This window comes from Triturus cristatus, chromosome 7, assembly GCF_964204655.1.
Source record: "Triturus cristatus chromosome 7, aTriCri1.1, whole genome shotgun sequence".
Classification (NCBI taxonomy): domain Eukaryota; kingdom Metazoa; phylum Chordata; class Amphibia; order Caudata; family Salamandridae; genus Triturus; species Triturus cristatus.
This window is the reverse complement of record NC_140590.1, coordinates 310,271,317-310,298,423: the sequence shown is the minus strand read 5'-3', so window position 1 is coordinate 310,298,423 and position 27,107 is coordinate 310,271,317. Positions and strand designations below refer to the sequence as shown.

The window sequence follows — 27,107 nt, the reverse complement described above, 5'->3', positions numbered from 1 at the left end:
TTCTCTCCCTCTAAATCAGCTCTGCTGACCTGGTTCTCTGCCTCTAGAGCAGCTCTGCTGACCTGGTTCTATGGCTCTAAAGCTGCTCTGCTGACCTGGTTCTCTGGCTCTAGAGCAGCTCTGCTGACCTGGTTCTCTGGCTCTAAAGCTGCTCTGCTGACCTGGTTCTCTCCCTCTAAAGCAGCTCTGCTGACCTGGTTCTCTGGCTCTAAAGCAGCTCTGCTGACATGGTTCTCTGCCTCTAGAGCAGCTCTGCTGACCTGGTTCTCTGGCTCTAAAGCAGCTCTGCTGACCTGGTTCTATGGCTCTAAAACGGCTCTGCTGACCTGGTTCTATGGCTCTAAAACAGCACTGCTGACCTGGTTCTCTGGCTCTAGAGCAGCTCTGCTGACCTGGTTCTCTCCCTCTAAAGCAGCTCTACTGACCTGGTTTCTTTGGCTCTACAGCAGCTCGGTTGACCTGGTTCTCTGGCTCTAGAGCAGCTCTGCTCACCTGGTTCTTAGGCTCTAAAGCGGCTCTGCTGACCTGGTTCTCTGGCTCTAAGCAGCTCTGCTGGCCTGGTTCTCTGGCTCTAAAGCAGCTCTGATGACCTTGTTTCCCTGGCTCTACAGAAGTTCTGCTGACCTGGTTCTCTGGCTCTAGAGCAGCTCTGCTGACCTAGTTCTTAGGCTCTAGAGCAGCTCTGCTGACCTGGTTCTCTGGCTCTACAACAGCTCTGCTGACCTGGTTCTCTGGCTCTACAACAGCTCTGCTGACCTGGTTCTCTGGCTCTAAAGCTGCTCTGCTGACCCGGTTATATGGCTCTAAAGCAGTTCTGCTGACCTGATTCTCTGGCTCTAGAGCCGCTCTGCTGACCTCGTCCCTTGGCTCTAAAGCAGCTCTGCTGACCTGGTTCCCTCCCTCTAAAGCAGCTCTGCTGACCTGGTTCTCTCGCTCTAAAGCAGCTCTATTGACCTGGTTTCTCTGGCTCTACAGCAGCTCTGCGGACCTGGTTCTCTGGCTCTAGATCAGCTCTGCTGACCTGGTTCTCTGGCTCTAAAGCAGCTCTGCTGACCTGGTTCTATGGCTCTAAAGCAGCTCTGCTGACCTGGTTCTCTGGCTCTAGAGCAGTTCTGTTGACCTGGTTCTCTGGCTCTAAAGCAACTCTGCTGACCTGGTTCTCTCCCTCTAAATCAGCTCTGCTGACCTGGTTCTCTGCCTCTAGAACAGCTCTGCTGACCTGGTTCTATGGCTCTAAAGCTGCTCTGCTGACCTGGTTCTCTGGCTCTAGAGCAGCTCTGCTGACCTGGTTCTCTGGCTCTAAAGCAGCTCTGCTGACCTGGTTCTCTCCCTCTAAATCAGCTCTGCTGACCTGGTTCTCTGCCTCTAGAGCAGCTCTGCTGACCTGGTTCTATGGCTCTAAAGCTGCTCTGCTGACCTGGTTCTCTGGCTCTAGAGCAGCTCTGCTGACCTGGTTCTCTGCCTCTAGAGCAGCTCTGCTGACCTGGTTCCATGGCTCTAAAGCTGCTCTGCTGACCTGGTTCTCTGGCTCTAGAGCAGCTCTGCTGACCTGGTTCTCTGGCTCTAAAGCTGCTCTGCTGACCTGGTTCTCTCCCTCTAAAGCAGCTATGCTGACCTGGTTCTCTGGCTCTAAAGCAGCTCTGCTGACCTGGTTCTCTGCCTCTAGAGCAGCTCTGCTGACCTGGTTCTCTGGCTCTAAAGCAGCTCTGCTGACCTGGGTCTCTGGCTCTAGAGAGCAGCTCAGCTGACCTGGGTCTCTGGTTCTAGAGCAGCTCTCCTGACCTGCTTCTTAGGCTCTAGAGCAGCTCTGCTGACCTGGTTCTCTGGCTCTACAATGGCTCTGCTGACCTGGTTTCTCTGGCTCTACAGCATCTCTGCTGACCTGGTTCTCTGCGCTCACGATGTACGTACCCGACTTCGCGAAAATATGTTTAAAAATATTATAAGTTTATTACAGGTACAAATATATTATTTTTATGAATATGTTAGATAATCTCTTGCCCTAATATGTATATTAAAGACACATACATATCATTTTGGAACATACAATTTTTTTGCTGGAGTCGCGCACCCAGCGTGCCCCAGCACATATATGACATCACGCGGGACCCGCCACCGCAAAAGCATCTCGTACCGTAATGCACATGTGTCGTGAATGCGCGGGAGCAGGAGTCGCGGACTGGTTGCATACCAATCGCGCACATCACGTAATATTAAATATATATGATGTAACTGAAAAACACGCAGCCGTCGCACACCTTACGTGGATCCTTCACGACTTTTCTAAAATGGTGGCTAGAATCCGTGCACCCACCGTAATGTGTACGCTTTGAGTGTGCGACTCTGAAAACATTTTGGAAACATTTTATTTGAAAGAAAATAATATAAATATATTACAATAAAAAATAAAAACAAAAAAATTCATCAATATATCAGTTTGAATTATTTTTTTTTAAAATTGTACAATTTTCAGAAAAATATATAAAGTTATTCAATGAATAAAATATTTATAAATAAACTGTTAAACTGTAGAAAATCAGTACAAAACAATAGATATAACTACTATCACACTTAAAAATTAGCATTTAAAAAAACCTTTGAAATTCACTGAAAAAAAACATAGGTTTCAGAGACGTTATAGTTAGAAATTAGCATTTTAAAAAGCTTTGAAATTCACTGAAAAAAACCATAGGTTTCAGAGGCGTTATAGTTAGAAATTAGCATTTAAAGAACCTTAGAAATTCACAGAAAAAACCATAGGTTTCAGGGGTGTTATAGTTAGCTGGCCATTTCACTCGTACAAAACCATAGAAATTCCTCCGTTATAGTTAGTTCTGCTAACTATAACTCGCGCGCCCGCAATGCACTGCTGATAATGTCACATATTGCATCATTCATGGCATGGTCAGTGACATCACTGATTACATCACTGATGACATCATCCACGTGAAAATCTGATACACCTCATCATACACTAGTATAACCTTTCATCACTCACTGTAAAATACAGAGGACCATATTTGAATCCATTGACACACCAATACCAGTTACTACATACCCACTCACTGATTCCTAAGTCTACACACACAACTCCCCATTCAACAACAGAATCATTTATACATGCAGACACTAATTAATAGAACACTATCAAATGCACTTATACACATATATAGACATTGACACATCAGCAGTCATCTTAGTCGGTTATGCAGACATCCTACTCACTCATGAAATTAATCACACTTACATTTACTCACTTACACAATTATACAACAACACCTCATTTATTCAAACACATAGTAACTCATAGTTAATATGTTAAATAATCACCATTACAATTATAGACTCATTCATATAGTTACTCTCACAATCACCGACTCTTACACATACTTATTTATATACACCAACTCTCACATACAATGCCTTTTATTTATTTACTTTGTTGTAGATGTACAACTAAAACATATATTCGCTCACCAACACACAAATAATTACACCCAGTCACCCAAACAACTGTTTCTACATGCACTCGTAAACCTATAAACCTAGTCAATCAACCATTCACACATCTATGCATAGAGTTACACACACCCCATCCAAACACACACAAACTCAGTGTCCCATACAAATACTCACCCAACTAATCAATAACTAATGTACACACTCATGTAGTTAGTGACCAACTGATGCAGCATGTTATACAACAACAGAGACAGTGATGCACATATTCACATAGCTTAGTTACTAATCCATGTATTAAGTGAGACACTTTTAATTACTCACTTAAACAGTCAGACAGCTACTAAATCATCCATCACGACAGTTATATATCCACTCAATCTTCAATACAGATTGGTATAAATATAATACATATTTAAATTTCAAACTAAACCACATTCACTGGATGATGTCATCAGTGATGTTGTTTGAGATGTCAACAGTGATGTCACTGACCATGTCATGAATGATGCAATATGTGACAACATCAGCAGTGCATTGCGGGCGCGCGAGTTATAGTTAGCAGAACTAACTATAACGGAGGAATTTCTATGGTTTTGTACGAGTGAAATGGCCAGCTAACTATAACACCCCTGAAACCTATGGTTTTTTCTGAGTATATATATATATTCACTGAAAAAACCATAGGTTTCACACACGTTATAGTTAGGAATTAGCATTTAAAAAACCTTGCAAATTCACTGAAAAAACCATAGGTTTCACACATGTTATAGTTAGCGGAAATTTTACTGATAAAAAACCAGTGAAATTGCCCCGTTATAGTTAGTGCTGGCAACTATAACTCACGCGACGCGTACCGTAAGCGCACCGTAAGCTGGCTCAGATATATATATTGATTTAAAGGCTATTTTCTCAGAATCTACCGAACAGATTTACACCAAACCTACAAAAGGCACTTCCTTGACCTGAGGACTACCTCTCTGCCAAATTTCAAGTAAATCTGTTCAGCCGTTCGGGCTGTAGCCCTGTCTAAAGGTCCTATGGAAAAATGCATGGGAAAAACGTGTTTTGGGACCCCCCTTTTATCTCAGCCCCCGCTTGACGAATCCCCCCGAGACTTTCAGGGTAGGAGCGGAGCATAGCGCCCCACCTATTTTGAAAAATTCGCGAGGATTCGTCGACCGGCGCCAAAGTTATTCAAAATAGAATGTTGCGGATTTCCTATGGAAAAGGGGTCCTAACTATAACTACCTACTGGCGACCGCCAGTAGGTAATATATATATATATATATATATCAAAGTACTCCGTCCCTCTGCTGCTTCGCGCCAAAGACGGAGACGGACCACAATTAAGTGCCAGATAGTGTAGTTTATTTAGCTCGTTCGGTCTGACGCGTTTCGGTTCGAAAAATGAACCTTGATCACATGACAGGGGTACAGCGCAACCTTACAGCATTTAAAGTGACAGTGCAATGAGGTATGCATAGACAAGGTAGAAAGACTTGTGAGAGCCTTGCGGCTAATAAACGATATATGTTGATATAAAAGACATATATTATAATATTAAAAGTTTAAAATTACAACAATATATCAAAACATAAGCGTATCAAGTCAGTAATCAATTTGTCAATAAATTTGTGTCCTGAGTCACCATCGTTCGACTCTGTGACAAGATTTGGACCGTAGTGGTATGCGCCCTCACTGTGGTGCTGAATGTGAAGATATAAATAATGTGAAGGAGTGTGCAGGAACAATTGGGAATAAGTGATAGTAATAAACGTGTTAAAAAAAGTGTAAGTGATAGTTCTAAGTCAGATAATAAAGCCAACGATACATCCCCCAACCGAAGGTATATGTGTAAATGCTTGATAGGTCAAGTCATGGAGATGTATGTAAAATACATAGATAAAAAGATGTATGCAAGTGCTGAACAAGGAAGAGGTTAAAATGCTCAGTTAGCCCATTAACATGGAAATGCACGGTGTTCGTTGTGTGTAGCAGAAAGTAGGTCTACATATATTGCAAATATATATACATTGACAATAAATAACAATAAATATGATATATTATTAAGATAATAAATAAGTAATACTAATCAATGTATGCTTTATATGTAATTCCATATTCCTCCATTGTAATGTGCTTCCACATGTTTAAGTATTCAGTCGTGTGTCCTGGCTAATGCCTGTAATGTCACTACTTAAGTCAAGAGATGAAGCATGTATTTTAACAATACTAGTTTGGGCTGACTTAGTAACTTGTGTCTTGACTTGTCTATGCTTTGATGTAGCTTTCAAATGCATTACTTGTATTTCATAGACAGGTGTAAAGGTCCTCCGTAATATTTAATCCATTGGGCTGTTTGGTATCGAGTTCTAGGATATACTGAGTTTCCAAACGTCTAAGGGCACTCTCTCTGTTGCCGCCACGTCTGCTAGGTGGTATCGCATCGATCAGAAAGTATTTGAGTTCTTTGTTATTTGATGAATGATGTTCTTTAAAGTGGCGTGCGACAGGATACGTGTTATCTTGGTTGTTAATAGCCCTGAGATGTTGTAATATGCGTTTATGTGCCGGGAGCTTAGTGCTGCCTACATATAATAAATTGCAGGGGCAACTAAGAACATAAACTACGTGGTCAGTTTTACATGTAAGTAGTTTACGTATAACACGTTTTTTGTCACTGAAAGGAGTTTTATATTCAGTCATATTTATGCCTTGTTGGCAGGCCTTACACGTTTTACAGCGAAAGAAACCCTTATGTTGAGAAAGCCAGCTAGAATTCTCAATAGTTTCAGGATTTGTTGAGACCAAACGGTCCCTCATGGATGGCCCTCTGCTGTAAGTTACCAACACTCTAGACGGTAGTTCAGATCCAATAATTGGATCATTTACCACCAATGGCCAATTCTTCTGTAGAATAGTTTTGATTTCTTTGTGTTGTCTACTGTATTGTAGCACTACTCTCAATGTATTTGGTTCTCTATTGCTATCCTCTGGATCTAGTGTAATGAGATTCTTGCATGTGTGGTTCTTTTTGTTTTTGAGTAAATCGGCTCGTGTTTGAAGCATCGATTTCTTAATAGCGGCATCAATGTTGTCAGATGTGTAACCCCTCGCTAAAAACCTCAATTTGCTGTCTTCTTGGGCTTGTTTAAGATCCTTATCATTGCTATGAAGTCTCCTCATCCGCAACATCTCACCGTATGGGATACTGTGGATGAGGTGTTGTGGATGAGCGCTCCCTGCATGGAGAGTAGAGTTCCCAGAGGTAGGCTTACGGAAAAGTTTAGTTTCTATCCTGTTATGCTCAATGTAGATTTCAGTGTCTAAAAAAGTCACGGAATGCTCACTAATGGTGGCAGTAAAATGAAGGTTGAGATCATTGATGTTAATATCTGATACAAATTGTGTTGCTGACTCTTTGGTGCCCCTCCATATGACGAACAAATCGTCAATGTATCTGAGCCATGTAACCACTCCCAAGTTGTTCTGTAATAGCTTGTTGAGGACCAGCTCCTCCCATCTACCCATATGGAGACAGGCGTAGCTTGGGGAAAAGCTGGCCCCCATAGCTACACCTCTTGTCTGCCGATACAGTACATTATTGAACATAAAGATGTTATTCTCAAGACAAAAGTGTATCATATCAATTAACATTGCTTGATGTTTTAAACAATGGTCTTGTTCCTTGTTCAAATAATGTTCAATTGCTGTAATACCATCTTCGTGTCTTATGCTGGTGTATAGGGAAGACACGTCCAGCGCCATCATGATGTATGTTTGGTCCCATACGATATTTTGTAATTTATTCAGGAAGTCACTGGTATCTCGTATGTAGGAGGGAAGTGATTTAACATGTGGTTGGAGGAAATGGTCAACATATTGTGATGAGTGTTCGAGCAAACTGTTACGTGCTGAGATGATGGGGCGTCCAGGCGGTTTCAAAGGATCCTTATGGGTTTTGGGAATGAAGTAGATCGTTGGTGTCACTGGGTGTTCATTCCTTAAGAATTTATATTCCTGAGTCGTTATAAGGTCCTGTTTGTGCCATGTACGTAACATCTGATGGTATTGTTCGTAAATCATTTTTAAATTAGTGCTGCTGATTCTAGTGTAACATTCCCTATCATTCAATTGGGAATATGCCTCTTTGTTGTATTCAGTTTTGCTCCAAATCACAATGTTGCCTCCTTTGTCAGAATTTCGTATGATTATAGTTTTATTTTCTTTTAGTTTGATCATGAGTTCATTGTATTTTTGATCCTGCCAACGATATTTCCTTAGTTGACCTTGAGTTCTGTAATTAAGTTTTTTAATTTGTTCAGTTACTAGTTCATGAAAGACATCGATGGAATCTCTAAGCATAACAGGATTAAAAGTCGATTTCGGTTTGAAATTCGTTTTGTGTTTAGATGGTCTATTTGAAAGCGTAGTTGTCTCTTGACTTGTAGTGATTATTTGCTTTGCCGTTGTTTCAGACATGTGCTGTGGTTGAATCCAAAGTTCTTCCAGAATCTCCTCTAAGGGAGCGTCACTCTGTGTTGTTTCCTTCAGTGTTTCTGCCAGAGATGGTATTTTGGTTTTAGGGGCTGTCTTGTGAAATTTTCTCAATTTGAGCTTCCTCACTGTTTTGTAGATATCTGTGCGAGTTCTTGCATAATTAAAGTTGTTATTGGGGCAGTATGATAAGCCCAAACCCAAGATCTTTTTTTCTTCCTCGCTGAGGTTGATGCTAGACAGATTGATGATGGTTTTGTCTGTAAGGTCGGTGCCATTGTTTACCAGCGGCGTCCTCTTTGTTGCCTGGTTCTTGGCCCTTTGCCTGCTCGCTTGTCTTCTTTGCCTCCTCCTGTAGTTCTTGTTTCTTCTTCGTTGTTCCGCTGTATCCTGGGGCGTAAGGTTTGCCTCCGATCTTGATATAAAAAAGACAGCTCTTGTACAAGGGTATTGGGTTTGGTAGAAGTGCTTCCCATGATGCCTGAAGTTTCATTGTCTGAGCCACTTTCAGCAGGAGAACTAAGGTCTGAGATTGTAGAGTTAGAGCCTGTGGTGCCACTTGCAGTTATTCCTATTTTAGGTAGTATTGAAGTTTTATCTTTTGAAGTGCGCAGTGCCTCATATCTTTTTGCAAACGTAAAGATTTGTCCACGTTCATAGTCATTTTTGTCACGATTGAACTTATATTTTTTTCGTTCCTTTATCAGCTCCTCCTCCTTGATGAGCCTGGTTGTCATTTCTTTACGTAATTTGTTTCGTTCTTCAATAGTGCCCATTTCCTCTATTTCCTCATTCAGTTTGTTGATTTCTTCGAGTAAAGTAGCTCTGTCAATATCTGCGTACTTGATAAGTATCAAAATGAGACGTTTTGAGGAATCAAGGTTGCATTCTGCCCATTCTCGCATCATTTCTACATTGGGGTTTTCATAACTCGGTGCCAAGAAAATCCTTAATCCGCGCGGGACTCTCCCTACATCGATGTAGCGTTGAAGTGATCGGGATTCCCACCATTTGCTTTGTTCAGCCTTGCTCTTTTTCTCTAGAATCTTGAATTTGTCTTTCAAAGTATTTGAAAAGTTGGTCTTTGATCTGACTGTCGTGTCTTGACATTCGGCGGCTGGTGTTGAATCACTGAAAATATCTATTGCCGCCGCTTCTCAGCTCCGTACCGTGTCATCCGACATGGCTAAAGATTGAAATCGTCGTGGTACGAGGGGGAAGGCAACGTTGTTCACTAACGTCTTCACCAAACACTATGCGCTAGGTGTAACCCCTCGATTGGCACGCCTCTCTACCCCAAATTTGCCGTAATCAATCCTACCTGGTAAGCTGCTGCACACCTCGGGTCCTCCGACTCGCGGTGAATCGTAGATTAGCCAGGAATTCCGGCGATATTCAGGCTTCAGGGGGTCGAATGCTCAATTCCTTCCCAGGAAGTACCGCTGATTCTGGTTCCGGGTTGCCTCGTTGCCAGACTCCTCCTTGCTAGCATTGACCAAATCCAGAGAGGGGGTCCGTCAGTAGTCGTCGGAGGTTGTTCGACTTGTAATATCAAAGTACTCCGTCCCTCTGCTGCTTCGCGCCAAAGACGGAGACGGACCACAATTAAGTGCCAGATAGTGTAGTTTATTTAGCTCGTTCGGTCTGAACAAAAATAAAAAAAACACTATCCACACTTACCCCACCCCCTGTGCTTTTGGTGGCCGAAGGCCACCAAATGTACAGGGCTTATGTTAAGGGCAAAAAACACTATCCACACTTACCCCACCCCCTGTGCTTTTGGTGGCCGAAGGCCACCAAATGTACAGGGCTTATTATAAGGGAAAAAAACTTAGCATTTAAAAAACCGTACTAATTCACTGAAAAAACCATAGGTTTCACACACGTTATAGTTAGGAATTAGCATTTAAAAAACCTTGCAAATTCACTGAAAAAACCATAGGTTTCACACATGTTATAGTTAGCGGAAATTTTACTGATAAAAAACCAGTGAAATTCCCCCGTTATAGTTAGCGCAGGCAACTATAACTCACGCGACTGCAATCTTCTGCTGATGACATATGTGTCTTTATGAAAAAAAAATATTTGTAATATATGTATAGCTAAAAATGTATGGAAGAAGACATGGGCAAATAAGTGTCTAAATACAGTATTAGCATCAGCAGAGGATTGCAGTCGCGTGAGTTATAGTTGCCTGCGCTAACTATAACGGGGGAATTTCACTGGTTTTTTATCAGTAAAATTTCCGCTAACTATAACATGTGTGAAACCTATGGTTTTTTCAGTGAATTTGCAAGGTTTTTTAAATGCTAATTCCTAACTATAACGTGTGTGAAACCTATGGTTTTTTCAGTGAATTTGTACGGTTTTTTAAATGCTAAGTTATGTATTTATTAATATATTTTTTTAAACACAACTTTTTCGCACCGCGCGCCCACTTTACACAGTTCGTGCCGTGCGCGCACGGAGCGCTTCGCCCCCAAGGGCCAAATACATTTTTTTTTTCGAAAAATCGCGGAGTGCGCGCACGCTGCGCGAACTTCGCAGAATTTTTTCCGTTTGGGTGGTGCGCGCAAGGTGCGCGCACTCGGCGATTTTTCGGAAAAAAAATTAAAAAATGTTGGGCCCTTGGGGGTCCTTCTGGGACCCCCTGACCACGGCTAGGGGGTCAGGAACTGTCCACCCTGCCCCCTTTTCACGTTCTCCACATTTGTTTTTCACCCCCTCAGAGTGCGAGAGACAAAATGGCGACCGACACTTCCTGGTTTCGACCGATTCGAATGTTTACTAAGATCTAACAACCAATCAGAATTGCGCTCGCGCACGGCAAGGTGCGCGCACCCAGCGCGCACGCTGCGCGCGTACAGATATATATATTGATTTAAATGCTATTTTCTCTGGAAATACTGAACAGATTTACACCAAATCTGCAAAAGGCACTTCATGGACCTTATGGCTACCTCTCTGCCAAATTTCACGTAATTCTGTTCAGCCGTTCGGGCTGTAGCTGCGACTAAAGTCCCTATGGAAAAATCCATGGGGAAAACGCGTTTTGGGACCCCCCCTTTTTCTCGGGCCCCGCTTGACGAATCACCCCGAGACTTTCAGGGTAGGAGCGGAGCGCCCCATTAGTTTTGAAAATTTCGCGAGGATTCGTCAATCGGCGCCAAAGTTATTCAAAATAGAATTTTGAGATTTCCTATGGAAACTCGGTCCTAACTATAACTATCTACTGGCGACCGCCAGTAGATAATATATATATATATATATATATATATATATAGTCACAGTCATATATGTGCAGTTATGTAAAGAAGATCTATACTTCTTACATTTCGATATTTTATCTTTAGAAACTGGTGCTAATTACGAATTCCTGATAATATTCCTACCCATACGCTGACCCCTGTTTATGCATGGAGTGATATTACGAGTTTAAAGACATTTAACGCCTCAAATAATGATCAGATTTGTTTAATAACTGAAGCTTCTTTAAATTTTGCCTAGTCAAACCTGCCAAAATTTAATTGGGGAAAATGTACAGTGTTTACTGTATCATGCGGATTTTGTTGCATTAAACATTAACATCTGCACGTTATTCTCCATGGACTCCTAGCAGGTGTTATTTATCCCACCTGATACATAACGTGCCCCGTGGCATAGTTATTTATCGGAGCAATAAATAGCACCTTAGCTCGTAATCAGGTCCACTGTGTCCACAATATTTTGTGCCATCGAGATTCCTACCTCGATATTCTGGGATGCACAACCACTCGGCACAAGAATACCTGCCAGTGTGTCAACAAACATAAAAGATGCTGTTGACTATAACCAGACAGAAAAGTAATTTCTCCTATTAATGTCCACTACAGACCATTAAACTCAGCTTCTCAATTCGCTGCAGCTAGCTCATTTCTTTACATTTACTTTTAGAATTTCAACCAGCTAGATAAACTCTGAACAGTGGTAAAACAAAGAGTTAAGGATGGGCCTTCATGGATGTGGAACTTACCAACTGAGGAAGAAGAAGGGAACAGCAAAGGATTGTGAGCCGATGAAGAAGAAGAACTCGCTGGCAGTCTGTGGGAGTTTCTCAACAGAAGAGGGTACTGCCTCCCAAATCAGGTCTCCACCACGAAAGGGGCCGCAAGCCCCGGATGGGGGGATTCTAAGAACAAAGAGTAACTCATGAGTGGTGAGGGAAACACCTACAGAGAGAATATCACTCTGGGCTTTCTGACCCAACCTCTCTCCCTCCCAAGTGACGAAAAGCTGAAATATGTCACTATGAATGAAGAATACTGCAGGCTTACCATATTAGAAATTAGAAGTTTTGCATCTGTTTGAGGCAACATTTAAACCATAGCAGAACACAAACATGCCCTCAAAACATTAAGGGTTACAGCATAGCACATAGAGGGCATACTACACAGTTATCTATGTCTAGGAACTTCTTGACAGTATTGGAGTTGAGCTGCAGTAGGGTTGTGTCATTTAGCCCTGATTTAGTAAAAAATAGCCTTCGTTAACGCAGGATAACAGATGGGCCACCAGCAACGGCTCCTCCACTACTATGGCGTAGGAGAATCGCCCCCCCCCCCAGCAGCATTCTTAAATACAAAAAAATAAAACGATAATAAACCAGGTTTATAATTGTTTTGCTTTTTTTTTCTAGCCGCTGAGATTTGAGGAGAGGGCCGAGTGGGGGCAGGCACGAGAGCAAGTATTTAGTACTGGTATCAGTGCGCTTGGTGGTTTGGCCAGGCAGTCTCAGGCAGGCCAGATCCTCATTCGCACTGGAGCTGTCTTCAACCCGTGCTGTCTTGCCGGGTTGGAGATAACAGGCACAGGCTCCCAGTCTAACTGAGAGCACAAACTCACGCTGCTCAAGCCAATCCTGATACTGTTCTCGCATGAGAACAGCGTCAGGATTAGCCAGGTGAGCCTGTGCCTGTGTAGAAAAGGAGCCTGGAAAACCATGAAACGGAGATCCAGTGATGCAGCAGATAAGTTGTCATTTTTAGGTCTAGCCTATAAATGCAGCACGAATGTGCTCCCATCGCTTTGCGAGGTATGCAGTATACACTGTAGTGTGGAAGCTTTGTGGAAGCTCCGCCCACTCTCTGCCCATAGGCTTTTGTCTTAAATGCTGCTTTCCGATTGGTTTGACGCTTGTTAGTACCTCCACAGTCATCATTTGTATCCTTCCACAGCTACTGGCCCCTTTACTCCTAACACTATTTTCTTTTAGGTTTTGCCTAGCGATGCAGCACGAATGCGCTGAAATCGCTTTGCGAGGCATGCAGTATACATTGTAGTGTGGAAGCTTCATGGAAGGTCCGCCCACTCTCTGCCCATTGTCTTTTGTCTTAAATGCTGCCTTCCGATTGGTATGAGGCTTGTTAGTCCCTCCTAAGTCATCATTTTTATCCTTCCACAGCTACTGGCCCCTTTACTCCTAACACTATTTTCTTCCCTGTCTCAGCTCAGCAAAGACCTCCACGAGCGATATTTAGCGGTATAAGCTCGCAATTACCGCGTCATTCATAACAAGCTAATTAGATTTCAGAATGCTTGGGGTGCTGTTCTGTACAGAGCTACCAGTGCAAGTTTTAATTCTGAAGTTTGTAGAATGGGTTCCATGACCACACTGTGCAAAATGTAAGAGAGCTTACAGGTTAGAACATTATTTAAACTGCACAATTTCTCGTATGGCTTGGAGTTCAAGCCGCTCATGCATATAGATGACTTAAATCTATTCAAACAGAAAACTCTGGAGGTGTTAAAGCCAGACCTAATGTCATTGCCAGTGCTTATTCAACTTTGACATTCCAGCGAAGTTTAGCCCGATCTCAAACCATAACATGTTTCACAGATCATATTTGTTTAGCAGATCATATTTCAAGTTCAGCTTGTGTCTTTCTCACAGAACACACTTCTGTTTCAGTCTAGCTATTGCTCATGATCAGTTTCAATTTCATACCACACTGTTCTTTACCTCCACATTCCTCTGCTGCTCCACATCCCTGACAAAGCAACACAAGCATTTGCAAAGCTAGCTGGTCCGAATTATGTTGCCAGCCTTTTGACTTTGTCAATGCATATTGGTTTTTGAAAAACTTTATTGTTTGGAACTAACAGACCTTAACCCCTTTCCATGGCACCCCACTGAGAACAAATGCTCTTTTCATCCGGTTATAGCAGTTGTGTAAGGCTAAATGAAAAGAGTTAATATAACACCCAGGATATTGTGCTGCATGGCTAAATACTTTTAAGATCCTAAAGGCGAGACCGTTGCATTGCAAATGCTTATTTGTGTCGTTCCCCACCTGCCTTCTCCCCCGCTCCGCCATTCTTTTGAGATACAGGCATCCACTGTGGGCCACCTAGGTCACAAGTTCAACTCTTAGCAAAATAGTTCAGTTGGTTCATGCTGTTGTTACAGAGAACTTTGTGTAACTGGTACAAGTTCCGAACCTAAGAAGTCATACATTGGATTATGCTCATGTGCCAAACATATGCTTGTGATATGTTTGGCATAAGTTTGAATCCTTTTAAGTCTTACTTTGGACATTGATGTATTTAATACAATCGAGTTGGATTGTAGTATTAAATACAAACAGGCAATACATTTCCATTGTGATCAGTACAAATAGTCATAATTAGTATAATTAACCATGATGAATATCTGAATTTTGTTTCTATGATACTTATTCGCACCCTGTCTTCTGTTGTTTTGCTATTATGCATTATATCTGCTCTCTCCCTCTAATATTGTCTCTCAATTTTCTTTTGGAAATCCTTTTTTCAGGGTCCTTCAAGATGCAGAATTATTTCAGACCTATGTCGTCTCTTGACCTATTTGGCTGAGACTGGTGGCCATTTGTGATGCCTGCAGGACATCTGGTGATCTCTGTTGTTTGATCTGTGCTCCCTTCTACAGTCAGAGCTAGGACTGTAATGCAGCATCAGGAGCCATTTGCAGTGTGCACCTCTCAACGATTGTTCTGTGGATCTCACCCCCACCATGGCTGGACTCAGAGATCCCCCTCCCCTCTACTCCTCTCCCTGATTTACCCCCTCCCCAGCAGAGAAACACCTCTGTTTCAAGACCATTAAAAAACAACTGTATTCCGATATCCTACAAATTTGTCAGGGATTCGCCTAACCTGGCCATACACCGGATGCCCCCGGAGTATAGCAACATAGACAACCAGATACTTCTGAAATAGCTGTGTGAATGGGCATGTGCGTGTGGACTAACACTCAACCCTAAAGAATCCTCCAAAAACAGTTGACATGTCAGACCCAGCTCAGCACATTCAAGCACAAGAGTAAGGAGTGGTTTCCTGTATGGATGCATTATAGGAGAGCTGCTGCTTGGTGTGACAATTTGCCTCACAGCCAAGCTCACTGAGCTACAATACATGCGTTTCTAGCCAAGCTCACTGCATTACCCCACCTGCGATTATAGTCAAGCTCATTGAGCAACACCACTTGTGATTCTAGCCAAGCTCATTGAGCTACACCACTTGCGATTCTTGCCAAGCTCACTGCGCTACACCACCTGCGATTCTAGCCAAGCTCATTGAGCTACACCACCTGCGATTCTAGCCAAGCTCATTGATCTACACCACCTGCGATTCTAGCCAAGCTCACTGAGCTACACCACCTGCGATTCTAGCCAATCTCATTGAGTTACACCACCTGCGATTCTAGCCAAGCTCATTGATCTACACCACCTGCAATTCTAGCCAAGCTCACTGCACTACACCACCTGCGATTCTAGGCAAGCTCACTGCGCTACACCACATGCAATTCTAGCCAAGCTCACTGCACTACACCACCTGCGATTCTAGCCAAGCTCATTGAGCTACACCACCAGGGATTCTAGCTAAGCTCACTGCGCTACTCCACCTGCCATTCTAGCCAAACTCATTGAGCTACACCACCTGCCATTCTAGCCAAGCTCATTGATCTATACCACCTGCGATTCTAGCCAAGCTCACTGCGCTACACCACCTGCAATTCTAGCCAAGCTCATTAAGTTACACCACCTCCGATTCTAGCCAAGCTCATCGATCTACACCACCTGCAATTCTAGCCAAGCTCACTGCACTACACCACCTGCGATTCTAGCCAAGCTCACTGCGCTACACCACATGGGATTCTAGCCAAGCTAACGGCACTACTCCACCTGCGATTCTAGCCAAGCTCATTGAGCTACACCACCTGCGATTCTAGTCAAGCTCACTGCGCTACACCACCTGCGATTCTAGCCAAGCTCACTGCACTACACCACCTGGGGTTCTAGATGCATCCAGTCAATAGTTACAGCCATCACATATTAACTATCCACCTCTGCTTGCGGGATGACTCTTGGAATCAAAATGTCACCTCAAATTGATAGAGCACATCCACTCCTGGATGGGGATAAGAGCTTGTGCCTCAGTGGATCTACATTTGTGCTACTGACACTCCTTTTCTACTGACTACAGGCTCTGCGTAACACTCCCATTACAGAGGATAAACATGAGCATCATATTCAACAATAAGGGCTTGATTAAGAGTTTAGCAGATGGACACTCCATCACAAACATGGCAGCTATCCCATCTGCCTAACTACAGCCTAACTTACTTATAATGAGGCAGACATAATATTGATCTTGTTTGGGATGAAGTACCCATCCTCCAAACTCGAAACCAGGCTCTAATGTATTTTGCATCCCAAAGGTTATCATGGAACTGCAGTTCACTAAGTGAACACTCAAAACTGGACTTGCCTCTTAGACCACCTCATACCACTAGCAGGATTACTGATGTCTACAAGGTTTCAATGCAGCAAAACTGATTACAGATGACGTCTTAAATCTTAGATTAAACAAATTACAGAAGCTCTAGAGTAAAGTGTTGGGAATGTGACTAAACATAAACGAAAGCAGGAACAACCCAGCGATGAAAGCTCTCTACTGGCTCTGAGCACAGCAAAGAAAGAAGGTCACTCACAATGCATCCTGGAGAAAAAGCTGAAGGTGCCCACAAATTATGATATTAGTAGAAGTTTTTCACTACAAGTGGAATAGGTTAGTGTAATAGTTTCTCTATAGCTCTGGATATTACTCTCTATGATGTCACTGTCATGGTGATAGAATGTTCATGTTTGAATACCAGGAGCAGTTATTGTTGTTCCCTGGAAGCTGTGGACATGAGCAGTCATTAAACTTAGTGTTTCCACGCTTGCCTGCCTCAGTGTGATCACTACAAAATTGGCGATAAGTTGGACTGTTCCTCTCTCCACCCAGGTGTGCTGCATCTGTGTATGCTGTGTTTCTGCATCATCAGTTCCTGTGGTTTCCTGGTTGGTGTCTCTGGTGTCTCCCTCGATGTCTTTGGACTGTGAAAGGCTCCTAGCTCCTCACTTTTGGTCTTTTGGATGGTGTCCTGCATTTTAAGCATTGTTGTCCCGTGGGAGAAGACGCAAGGAAGTCTGCGATTTTGGTGGTTCCCAACTGAATCACCCATGGTGGATCTCTACACTAACCCATTTCTGCCAGTGAATTTCTACTTCGCAGCTGCTGTTCGGAATCGTTGTGGCACAGAACAGCGAGTTATTTACCACCCTTTGGTTGTGTGCGTCTTCAAGTGCTGCGCTGTTTTCTTACCTGTGGCCACTCATTGAGAGGTCCTTCTCCTCGCCGAGTTCAAACCCTAATGGTAACGCAATGGAATGTTCCAGCCGTGTTGGAGGATGCATGGAGCGCGTAATTGGGTGAGGATACACGCAGTAAAGAAGCGTCCTACAGAGCATATTCTTGCGTGCTGAGTCACAACGCTCTAGAGTTCACAAGTGACGTGTTCATATCTCTGTTGTAACGCTTTGGAGGTCACAAGTGACGCATCATCGTTACCTCCTGAAGCGAACATTTCTGTGGCAACGTGTTGGAGGTCGCAATAGGTATCAGCCAGATCTCTGTGGCAACGTTTTGTTCATCAGAAGCAACGCGTCGTCATCACGTCTTATAAGGAAAATCTCCCTAGTAATACATTGGAGTTCACAGGACGCATCGTTTTGTTTGGATCGGCACGTTAAGCACTTGCGCTTATTTTTGTAGTGTGTTTTTTTACAGGCATGAGTGACATTTTTGCTCCAGTCTTCCAATTTCTTCAGCATAACAACATTTAAGCAGCAAGAGGTCATTACATCTACTTCTTTTTCACAAGGTTCTGTTTCTGTTTAGCCATATGTAGCAGTTTTAATGGTTTTTAGTATATCCATACATGCTACTTGAAGGAGATCCTTTCTCATGCTAACGTTTCTTTTTGCTCTGTCGGTTTCTTACCCTTAAGTGTTTTAGCTGCAAAATTATAATTGTTTTTGTCCATTACTATGAATACTCAAGATTAAGAAGAACAAATGAAGGATTTGATCTTCTAAGCAAAGTTGCTGTGGAAAATGTGTTTTCATGTTCTATTCTTGATAGTTACATCACTTGTGTTGTTTTCCTCTGTTAATTTGTGCAGTTTCACCCTTTTTCTTCACAGGTAGAAGCTGGCTGTTCTCACATTTCTTTTCCACGTTGTAAGGTATTTTCTTTGTGAAATGCAACATGTACAACCTCCTCCCCCTTTCTTACAGCTTCCATTCAGGTGGAAGGTGTGGTATAGGGCATTCGTTAAATATTTAGGTGCCATGGAGGGGCACAAGGTTCAGTGCTGAAAGTTAAAGATTTATCTTAGAGCACAATCTAGGTTTTGAGGGACAAGCTGTTCTTGAGCATTTGCCTCCTCTTGATCTGGGTGAGGGCTCAGAGGAGTTAAACAAATTTGATCAAGCGGTAAAAACGTTAGAGAAACAGTTTGACTTTGAAGGTAGCCTGGTTGTAGTTAGACATAAGTTTTTTTACAAGAGATTAAGACACAGATGAGAGTATTGTGTCATATGTTGCAGCATTGCGTATTTTAGCCTCAGAATGTGAATTTGAACATTTTAATTCTCAGTTAATCAGAAAAACAAATTGTGGTTCACTGTAGAGATAAAAAAAGTTCAAGAAAAACTATTAACTCTGAAATACCCACCTTTACAAGAACCTATTACTATTGTAAAAAGCATTCAGCTTTCGCAGAAGGCCTCATGAGAACTCAAACCTGAAAAAAATGTTGTGGGTGTTGTTAATGAGCGTAAAGATCAAGGTGCTAAACGTCAAGGGGAAAAAGACAAGCTACATGTTGAACCAAAGGTCAGCAGTCACCCCCGTCAGACATGAGAAGAAAGTTATTTTCTTATTTTTTTTTTATTGCAACCTTTAAGAATTACACTGAGAATTCATTCCAGTTTTAGACTTAAAGATTAAACTTAAACAAGAAAGTTATTTTCAATAAGAATGTGTGTGCTAAATGTGGGTTTCCCTCCCTGTTAGAAATGGGGGTCTCCAGTGGGCGATGGCGGGCGCCAATGTCCAAATAGGGACCCTTCTTCCTAAGTCAGGGCAAGCGGGTTACCCCCATTGACAACCCCTGCTCAACCCTGTGGTAATGTAGCACGAGCAGTTAGGCCTATCTCAGAGGCAGTGTGTGAAGCATTTATGACCATGAACAATAAGGCAGCAACAACACCACAAAAGGACACAACTCAGGTAGGTACAGAAAAATAATATCTTTATCTAACAGTTGAACTCGAAATTCTCAAAGCGTTTCAACAACTACAATTCACGTCAACCCGTAGGGACTCCAAAAGGCAATTACGTATTCACCGGAATGTGACACTGACTAAGTTCAATGCCGGGACCTATGTAACCCGCTGCACACCAGATACCTGTCGGTGAAAGGGGACACAGCACGCAGCTTCTCGAAGAAGCGGAGACGATGACAGGCGGACTCCCAGTGACTACAAGTCCGGGCTGCAGAGGCCCGTAGCGTGCACCCACAACGATTCGGGCACTCGGGGACAGGTGGGCTGGTGGTGGCGATCACTCTCGTCGTGCAGTTCCGTGGTGGGCTCACAGCGGCAGCAGCTCTCTCTTAGCTGGGGTGGCCCACGAGACGATAGCAACAATCCTCGACAAGGGTAAACAAGGTGCGGGCACACAGCGGCAGCAGCTCTCTCCTAGCTGCGCGGCCCACAGGACAAATCCCAATAATGCAAAGTTGGTAAAGGTGCAGGCGCTCAGCGGCCACAGCTCTCTCTTAGCTGCGTCAGCCCACAGGACAAATCACAATGATGCAAAAGGTGACAAGGGTGCGGGCACTCAGCGGCAGCAGCTCACTCTTAGCTGTGGTGGCCTACAAGACAACTCACGAGGGTGCAAAGTGCAAAGGGTGTGGGCACTCAGCGGCAGCAGATCCCTCCTAGCTGTGGCGGCCCACAGAATGAATCATGATGATGCAAAGTGGCAAAGGGTGCGGGCACTCAGCAGCAGCAGCTCTCTCTTAGCTGCGGCGGCCCACAGAATGATTCACGATGATGTAAAGTGGCCAAGGGTGAGGGCTCTCAGTGGCAGCAGCTCTCTCTCTTAGCTGCAGCGGCCTACACGGATCCAGCAAAAGGTTCAAGGATTCAGATTCGGGCTGGCTCTCAGCGGTGGCAGCTCTCTCTTAGCTGCAGCAGCCCACACGGATCCAGAAAAAGGTTCAAGGGTTCATATTTAGGTAGGCTTTCCTCAGCGACAGCTCTCTCTTAGCTGCAGCGGCCCACATGGATCCAGCAAAAGTTTCAAGGGGTCAGATTCAGGTGGGCTCCCAGCAGCGGCAGCTCTCTCTTAGCTGCAGCGGCCCACACGGATCCAGCAAAAGGTTCAAGGGTTCAGATTCAGGTCGTCTCTCAGTGGCGGCAGCTCTCTCTTAGATGCAGCGGCCCACACGGATCCAGAGAAAGGTTTAAGGGTTCAGATTCGGGCAGGCTCTCAGCGGGGGCAGCTCTCTCTTAGCTGCAGCAGCCCACACGGATCCAGCGAAAGATTCAAAGGTGCCCAGTCCGCGGTCCTCACAGTAGAACTAGAGGCTCCGGATTACTCGACGGAGGCCTCACCAGCAAGCAGAATTCATCACACAGGAATTCCGACCGCGAACGGGGTGAAGTCTAATGTCCCTGAGACTTCTGCATGAGGCGCTCTCAATTCAGGCCCTCAGGTAGTTTCTTCGGCAAGCTTGGTGAAAGTTTCAAAGTCCTTTCCTCTGTTTACTCGGACAGAGTTTCGTCTTGACATCCAGAAGGAACACACCCGTACAAAGTTCCCAGGCAGCATTTTATACCTAAAAAGTCTTTGTTCTCTAAGGTCGCAAATCACCGACTCCAGTCAGAACCAGTTCGGTGGGGTTGGGGAGCACTTGGTTTATGAGGTAACATCCTGCCCTTTCAGAATGAGGGGGTCTGCTATCAGACGCCCAGTGGGAGGTGGAGCCATCATTCACCTTGCCAGGTACGGCCCTGCTCGGATCAAAGAGTCCCCCTCCCCAGGCTCAGAATACCGATCTCTTTCCCCAGCCAGGTCTGACCCAGCTGGCCCAGCTGCTCCAAAACCAGATGGCCAGTACACATACTCGCACAGCCTACAATAAAGCTTAGGCAAAAAACTACTGTGTTTTCAGAAGAGGCATTTCTAAACATGGGATTTATAAACGGTCCTTACTAAAAGGGGTCTCTCAATGTCCTGAGCACAAACATATCAAACTCGAGGATCCTATCATGTTCCTGGGGCCAGATAGGATGATAGAAAGTAATCCTCAACCGGTCCAGTCTGGCCTATGAGAACGGATCGTGTCCCAGTAGCGACAGAGAAATGGAGGGTAACTCACTAGTGGACATGCTACACAGATCTAGGCATTATGTTTATCCTAAGTCATACAGTCATTTATATACAGGGAGCATTCGCACTGTGGCACTGATTAGCAGTGGCACGGCACCCAGAGCATCTAAATCCAGCCAACATAAGAAATAGGAAGAGGAGAGGGGAAGGGAGACCCATGCCAATGATGCCAGGTCTAACACTCCCATTTTCCCAATTCACGGCTGTGCAGTAAACAAGGGCATTTCGCTAAATGTGTGGTATCCGAGGGAATGTTAATGTTGTTTATTCTGAGTAAGAAAAGGGTGATTCAGGGAGTGAAGTTGCAAGCTCATTAACTGATGTTATCATGGTATGTAAAGATGATTCTAAGAATTGTGTGGATCCCGTGGTGGATCTGATTGTTGAAGGTAAGTTCATACAATTGTTGGACTCTGGAGCACGCATGACGATGGTCACTGAAGAGTTATTTGAAAGTAAATGGGTGAACAAACCTCTTCAACCACCAGATAGGAGTCCCGTTTTATATGAAGGCAGGAAGATTGAGTTAAGAGTGTTTTTGAGACTACTCTTATATTCATGGAAAGATCCATTCAAGGAACAGTCTATATTGCAAGAAAAGGACTCAGTATTTTGGGATGGTACCACCAGGGTCTGTTTGGTATGACTCTTAGGCCTGGCACCACTGAGCAGGTGTCGGTGGTGGGGGACCCTCTTCAAGGTGAAAGTTTCTCCACTTGGTCCAACAAATTCGAGAATGTGTTTGCTGATAATTTGGGATGCATCAAAGGGTTCAAAAAATGTAATCAAGGTGAAGGAACACGTTGTTCCTGTTAAACACAAGCTTCGTAATGTGCAGTTTAGTGTCAGAGAGGATTTGTCTGAAGAGCTGAGACGGATGTGTGAATTAGGTGTCATCTAACCTATTGAGTCATCTCTTTGGTGGTCTCCAGTGGTGGTTGCCCGCATGAAGAATGGGAGTTTGAGATTGTGCATTGACTTGCACAGTCTGAACAAAGAAATCTAGGTTGACTCTCACCCCCTTCCCTGGATTGATGGCATTCTCTCAAAGTTTTCTGGTGCCAGATCTTTTTCAAAAATAGATCTTGCATCTGCCTACCACCAAGTGGAGTTGGATCCCATGTGTAAACATCTAGCGGCTTTTGTTTCTCTTGTTGGTACCTTTCAATGTAGAAGGATGCCTTTTGGGTTGGCTTCGGCAGCCTCCGTTTTTCAACGTGTAATGAAAACAGTGTCGGAAGGGGTGAAGGACACAGTCGTTTTTCAAGGTGACATTTTAGTTGCGGGTAAAAGCAAAATGTCGCATGACAAAAATCTTAGTGAGGTTTTAAACAGACTGTTGGGATTGTCGCCAACAAACTTAAGTGTGTTTTTGGAGTTGAATCCATTGAGTATTTGGGTCATCATATTTCTGGTGAAGGAATTGAGCCAAAAGAGGGACTCATTGAGGCTATTTTGAATGCTCCGGGCCCACGACCAAGGAACAAGTTTGCTCATTTTTGGGTGTGTGCGAGTTTTACACTAAATTTCTTTCTAATTTTGCTGTCAAAATTGTACATCTCAAGAGGGAAGTCACTTTTTTTCTGGGATCAATTTTGCCCAGATGAATTTCTTCGCATAAAACAAGAACTAGGGTCTTGTAAGATTCTTACACCTTTTGACCCTCTTTATCAGTGTGTTGTATCAATTGATGCCAGTTTGGATGGTTTGGGTGGTATGATCACTCAGTTCAAGCAGGGCAAGGAACATACTGTTGGTTTTGCCTCCCGTGCTTTACGACAGAGTGAGAAGAACTATTCTATTATTGAGAGGGAGTTGTTGGTGTGTTGTTGGGCTGTGGAGAAGTTTAAGTGTTTTTTGTGTGGCAAACATTCACACTGCTTAACTACCACAAGCCTGTCATTCCCACATCTAATGGGAATATTGTTAAGGATCACACACCAAGAATCGCTAGATTAAGCTCGAAATTGCTACAGTACAATTTTGAGGTGGCACATATTCCTGCTGGAAGGAACACAAGAGCTGATTTTCTTTCTAGGACTCCTTTGCCACTGGGGAAACAAGAACTTACTGATCAAGATGAGGATGAAGAATGCCAACCTGAACAACCGCCTCATGTTCCACACACCCCATCGCTCCCTCCGCTTGGCCCAACTCTCCCTCAAAACTGTACCGTGGATCAAGAAAAGCAGAACAGGGGGACACTCCATCTACCTCCTCACGGCCAAGGCATGGAACTCCATCCCTCTCCACCTTCGATCAAGACCTGGCTCTTCGAAGGTACGCAGTAAACCTACCGGATCAGTGGAACCACCACCAGCCTCCATCCCCCTCAGCGCCTTGAGACCTGTTACTGGTGAGTAGCCAGCACTTTACAAACTAATTGATTGATTTATTGATTGATTGATTGATTGATTGAATGCTTGATTACCATGGTGGATGCTTGCAATGTGGGTTGCTTTACTGAACATGAGTAGTTTGGTGTAATGGAATCTGATACTGTTCTTAAGAAGGTGAAAGGAAACATTGTTTCAGGGTGGCCTAATGAAAAACATTTGGATGGAGAACTACAACCTTTTTTAAGATTGCTGATGAGCTCACTTTGGAGGGAGGTAAAATGATCATGCGTGGAGATAAATTTGTGCCCCTGATGGAGCAGGGTTTTTACTCCGAAACGGAATACCTGTTTCATTTTCGCATGTTATAATTAAAAGTACTACTGATTAAATATTAATGATTAAAAAGTTTGTTGAATGTTGACTAATCAACCTTATTAATAAGAGAATTACACGTGGGAATGCTATTGCATAGCTAAATAACAAGTGAACTAAGTTGGTGAGCAAACTGACAGAAATGGATGTTGCTTATGTAATGATTATTGTGTTTGCGCTTTAAATTAATATGCATTAATGGCTTTTGATGTCGCAAATGGCTAGATGAATACATACACATAAGTGTATTAGCAGGGGAATAACACTGTATAATCATTTCCGTGCAGTAATTCTGTTTTATGTCTACTTTTGCTTAAGTTGTCCATTGTGGCCTGTCGCAAAATGGCCACCACCCGCAGCCTGCATTGGAGTTGCTGGAAATTTACAAAAAAAAGGCTTCGCTCTGCCTGTGACCTTGCACCTCCGATGAACTGAAAAGCTATGACCATGACGACAAATATGGGAGAACTGCCAGAAAAGACCCTGATTGAGAAAATGTTTCAAAGAAATTAAATATTGAACTTTCGAACTGTCAATCCCACAACTGAGATACATTCTAATCTGTGGAGACATCCGAAAAAGTATCGAGTTAATTATGGACACTACATTTTCTATTCATTATTAGACAAGACAATACGTGAGAACTTTTCTTAGTGTATCGAGACGACATTATTTCTGCTGTTCATACATTTTTCATAACATTTTTTGTAACTTTTGGAATGTAATTTTAGTATAAATATTAGTAGACTAGAGAGGTCGAAAGCCACTTCTTCCCGAGCTGATGATGTGAGGTCCCTATGCTGACGGAGAGGACGGAGACTCTACATGACTGCCGGAAACTCTGTCTCTCCTACTGAGGACCGGTTCTGACTTTGGATCTGACATTTAGACAGAATAGGTAATTATGAGAGAAATGAATTTGCATTTAATTGGCTTTTCTTAACAAAATTAGATAAATGAACAATTTGTTTGAATTCCTGTCTCGGGTGGTTATTTCTTGTCATGTTTATTGAATTTATCGTGTATTCTTTGAAAGGTATTTTGCTATGATCTACAGACAACTAGCTGGTCGCATTGACCTCAAAGTACAGGCAGATCGGATAGGTGTATTCTGAAAGTGTTTCTCCTTTAACAAGGCACGGATAGAGTGATTTAGGTATGAATGTTGGTGTAATGGGCCCCACCAGCGTGTGATGTGTGTATGTGTGCGTGACTGTGGAATCATTCCGTCCGTGGAAGTAGAGGGGATTCGGAAGCTCTGATCTGCACCAGTTTCTTGGTAGCAGAATGATGGTTAGCTATTGTCTTGGTCTAGCGAAATTGCGTGTATATAGGCTTATTGATTATTGATTGATATTTGTACTAACACTATATGTCGTGTTGGGTTCTATGTATTGTGAGACGGCTTCTGGGACGTAGGAAGTCGGTGACAGTTCCGTAGTAGAGCAGAGGGAGTGTTGCTCTCGGAAAAAGGCGGGATTGTTGGCCCTGTATGCAGACAGGGGAAAACGTGTGACAATTGAAGTTGCGCGTCGCATTGTCTGGGTTCGATGAGGTAGCATCGCCGTGTGTTGCCATTAGAGACATTTTCTGTGTAAAAGAAGTGTGTATGATAGCAAAAGGTTATCTGTGAAACTCTGGTCTTAGGTCCCAGGGGTCCATAAAGGATTCCGTTAAAGCTTACCGCTAGAGAAGTAATAGGTATTCTCGGAGCTTGATAGAAGGACAGGGCAGAGGTAAGCGCTGCTTTGTTAACGTGTGATATAATTCTGTAGTAGGACAGACTGTTCGCTGTTCTCGGGAAAGACAGAATTCTGTGTGAATGTACTACATTTTTCTGGTATAAAAGTGCGTGAATGAGAAGGCATTTTGGTTAATTGTGAGACTCTTAGGAACATTCCGGAGGGAAGCAGTTAATTGATGCTTGTTAGAAGGGTAAATTAGAGGGATGTGCTACTTTATCAACGGAAGTAACGATTCTGTAGTAGGGCAGAGGTAAGCGCTGCTCTCGGGAAAGGCAGAATTCTCGTGGGAAAGGTCTTTTGCTGTTCTGTGGTTAGCGAAGCAGACAATGGAGATGTTTGTATGTTGTAACTAACGGACTCGTAGAAGTTGGAACAAAGTCTACTAAGTAGTTTTGTAAAGGAGGGGTAGACGAGAAGCAGGAGACAAGAGCAGAAGCGACTGCAGCGACTGCTGACGTCAGGGAGACCGCGCTGTGATTGGACAGTGGGTTAGAACGGAGGAAAACGCAGTGATTGGTGTGTCAGTGTACGCCGCGCTAGGATTGGAAGACATACAGGGTGACGTAGACGCTCCAGGATTGGTGCGTTGGTGTGAGTCGCGCTAGGATTCGCGGACTGAGTCAGTGACATAGACGCTCCAGGATTGGTGCGTTGGTGTCAGTCGCGCTAGGATTCGCGGACTGAGTCAGTGACGTAGACGCTCCAGGATTAGTGCGTTGGTGTGAGCCGCGCTGCAATTGGATAAGACATCGTACAGTTGTAGAACAGACTAAGAGTTACGGAAAACAGGAAAATGTATTACCATAATGGAGAGAAGAAAAAGAAGTCCTTATTCAGTAAAGTAAAGACCTGGTTTGACAAGGATAAGGATATTATAACTAGGGAAGGAG

At 43.5% G+C, this 27,107-nt stretch overlaps 2 protein-coding genes and 1 long non-coding RNA gene across 3 annotated transcripts in view; 2 read left to right on the top strand and 1 right to left on the bottom strand.

Annotated features, from left to right (window-relative positions):
* Window positions 1–25,444, top strand: part of LOC146809536 (uncharacterized) — a 70,349-nt gene extending 44,905 nt beyond the window's left edge. Inside the window, exons 3-4 of the mRNA XM_085616364.1 lie at window positions 23,800–24,117; window positions 24,791–25,444. Of these exons, the coding sequence (XP_085472490.1) occupies window positions 23,841–24,117; window positions 24,791–24,885 (372 nt within the window). The 5' untranslated portion in view covers window positions 23,800–23,840 and the 3' untranslated portion in view covers window positions 24,886–25,444. The remainder of the gene's footprint in view (window positions 1–23,799; window positions 24,118–24,790) is intronic.
* LOC146809534 (transmembrane channel-like protein 7) overlaps window positions 1–27,107 on the bottom strand; it is a 344,379-nt gene that overhangs the window by 56,663 nt on the left and 260,609 nt on the right. Inside the window, exon 14 of the mRNA XM_085616363.1 lies at window positions 11,972–12,127. Within this exon, the coding sequence (XP_085472489.1) occupies window positions 11,972–12,127 (156 nt within the window). The remainder of the gene's footprint in view (window positions 1–11,971; window positions 12,128–27,107) is intronic.
* The window catches only part of LOC146809535 (uncharacterized), a 314,763-nt gene that overhangs the window by 148,695 nt on the left and 138,961 nt on the right, over window positions 1–27,107 (top strand). The window lies entirely within an intron of this gene.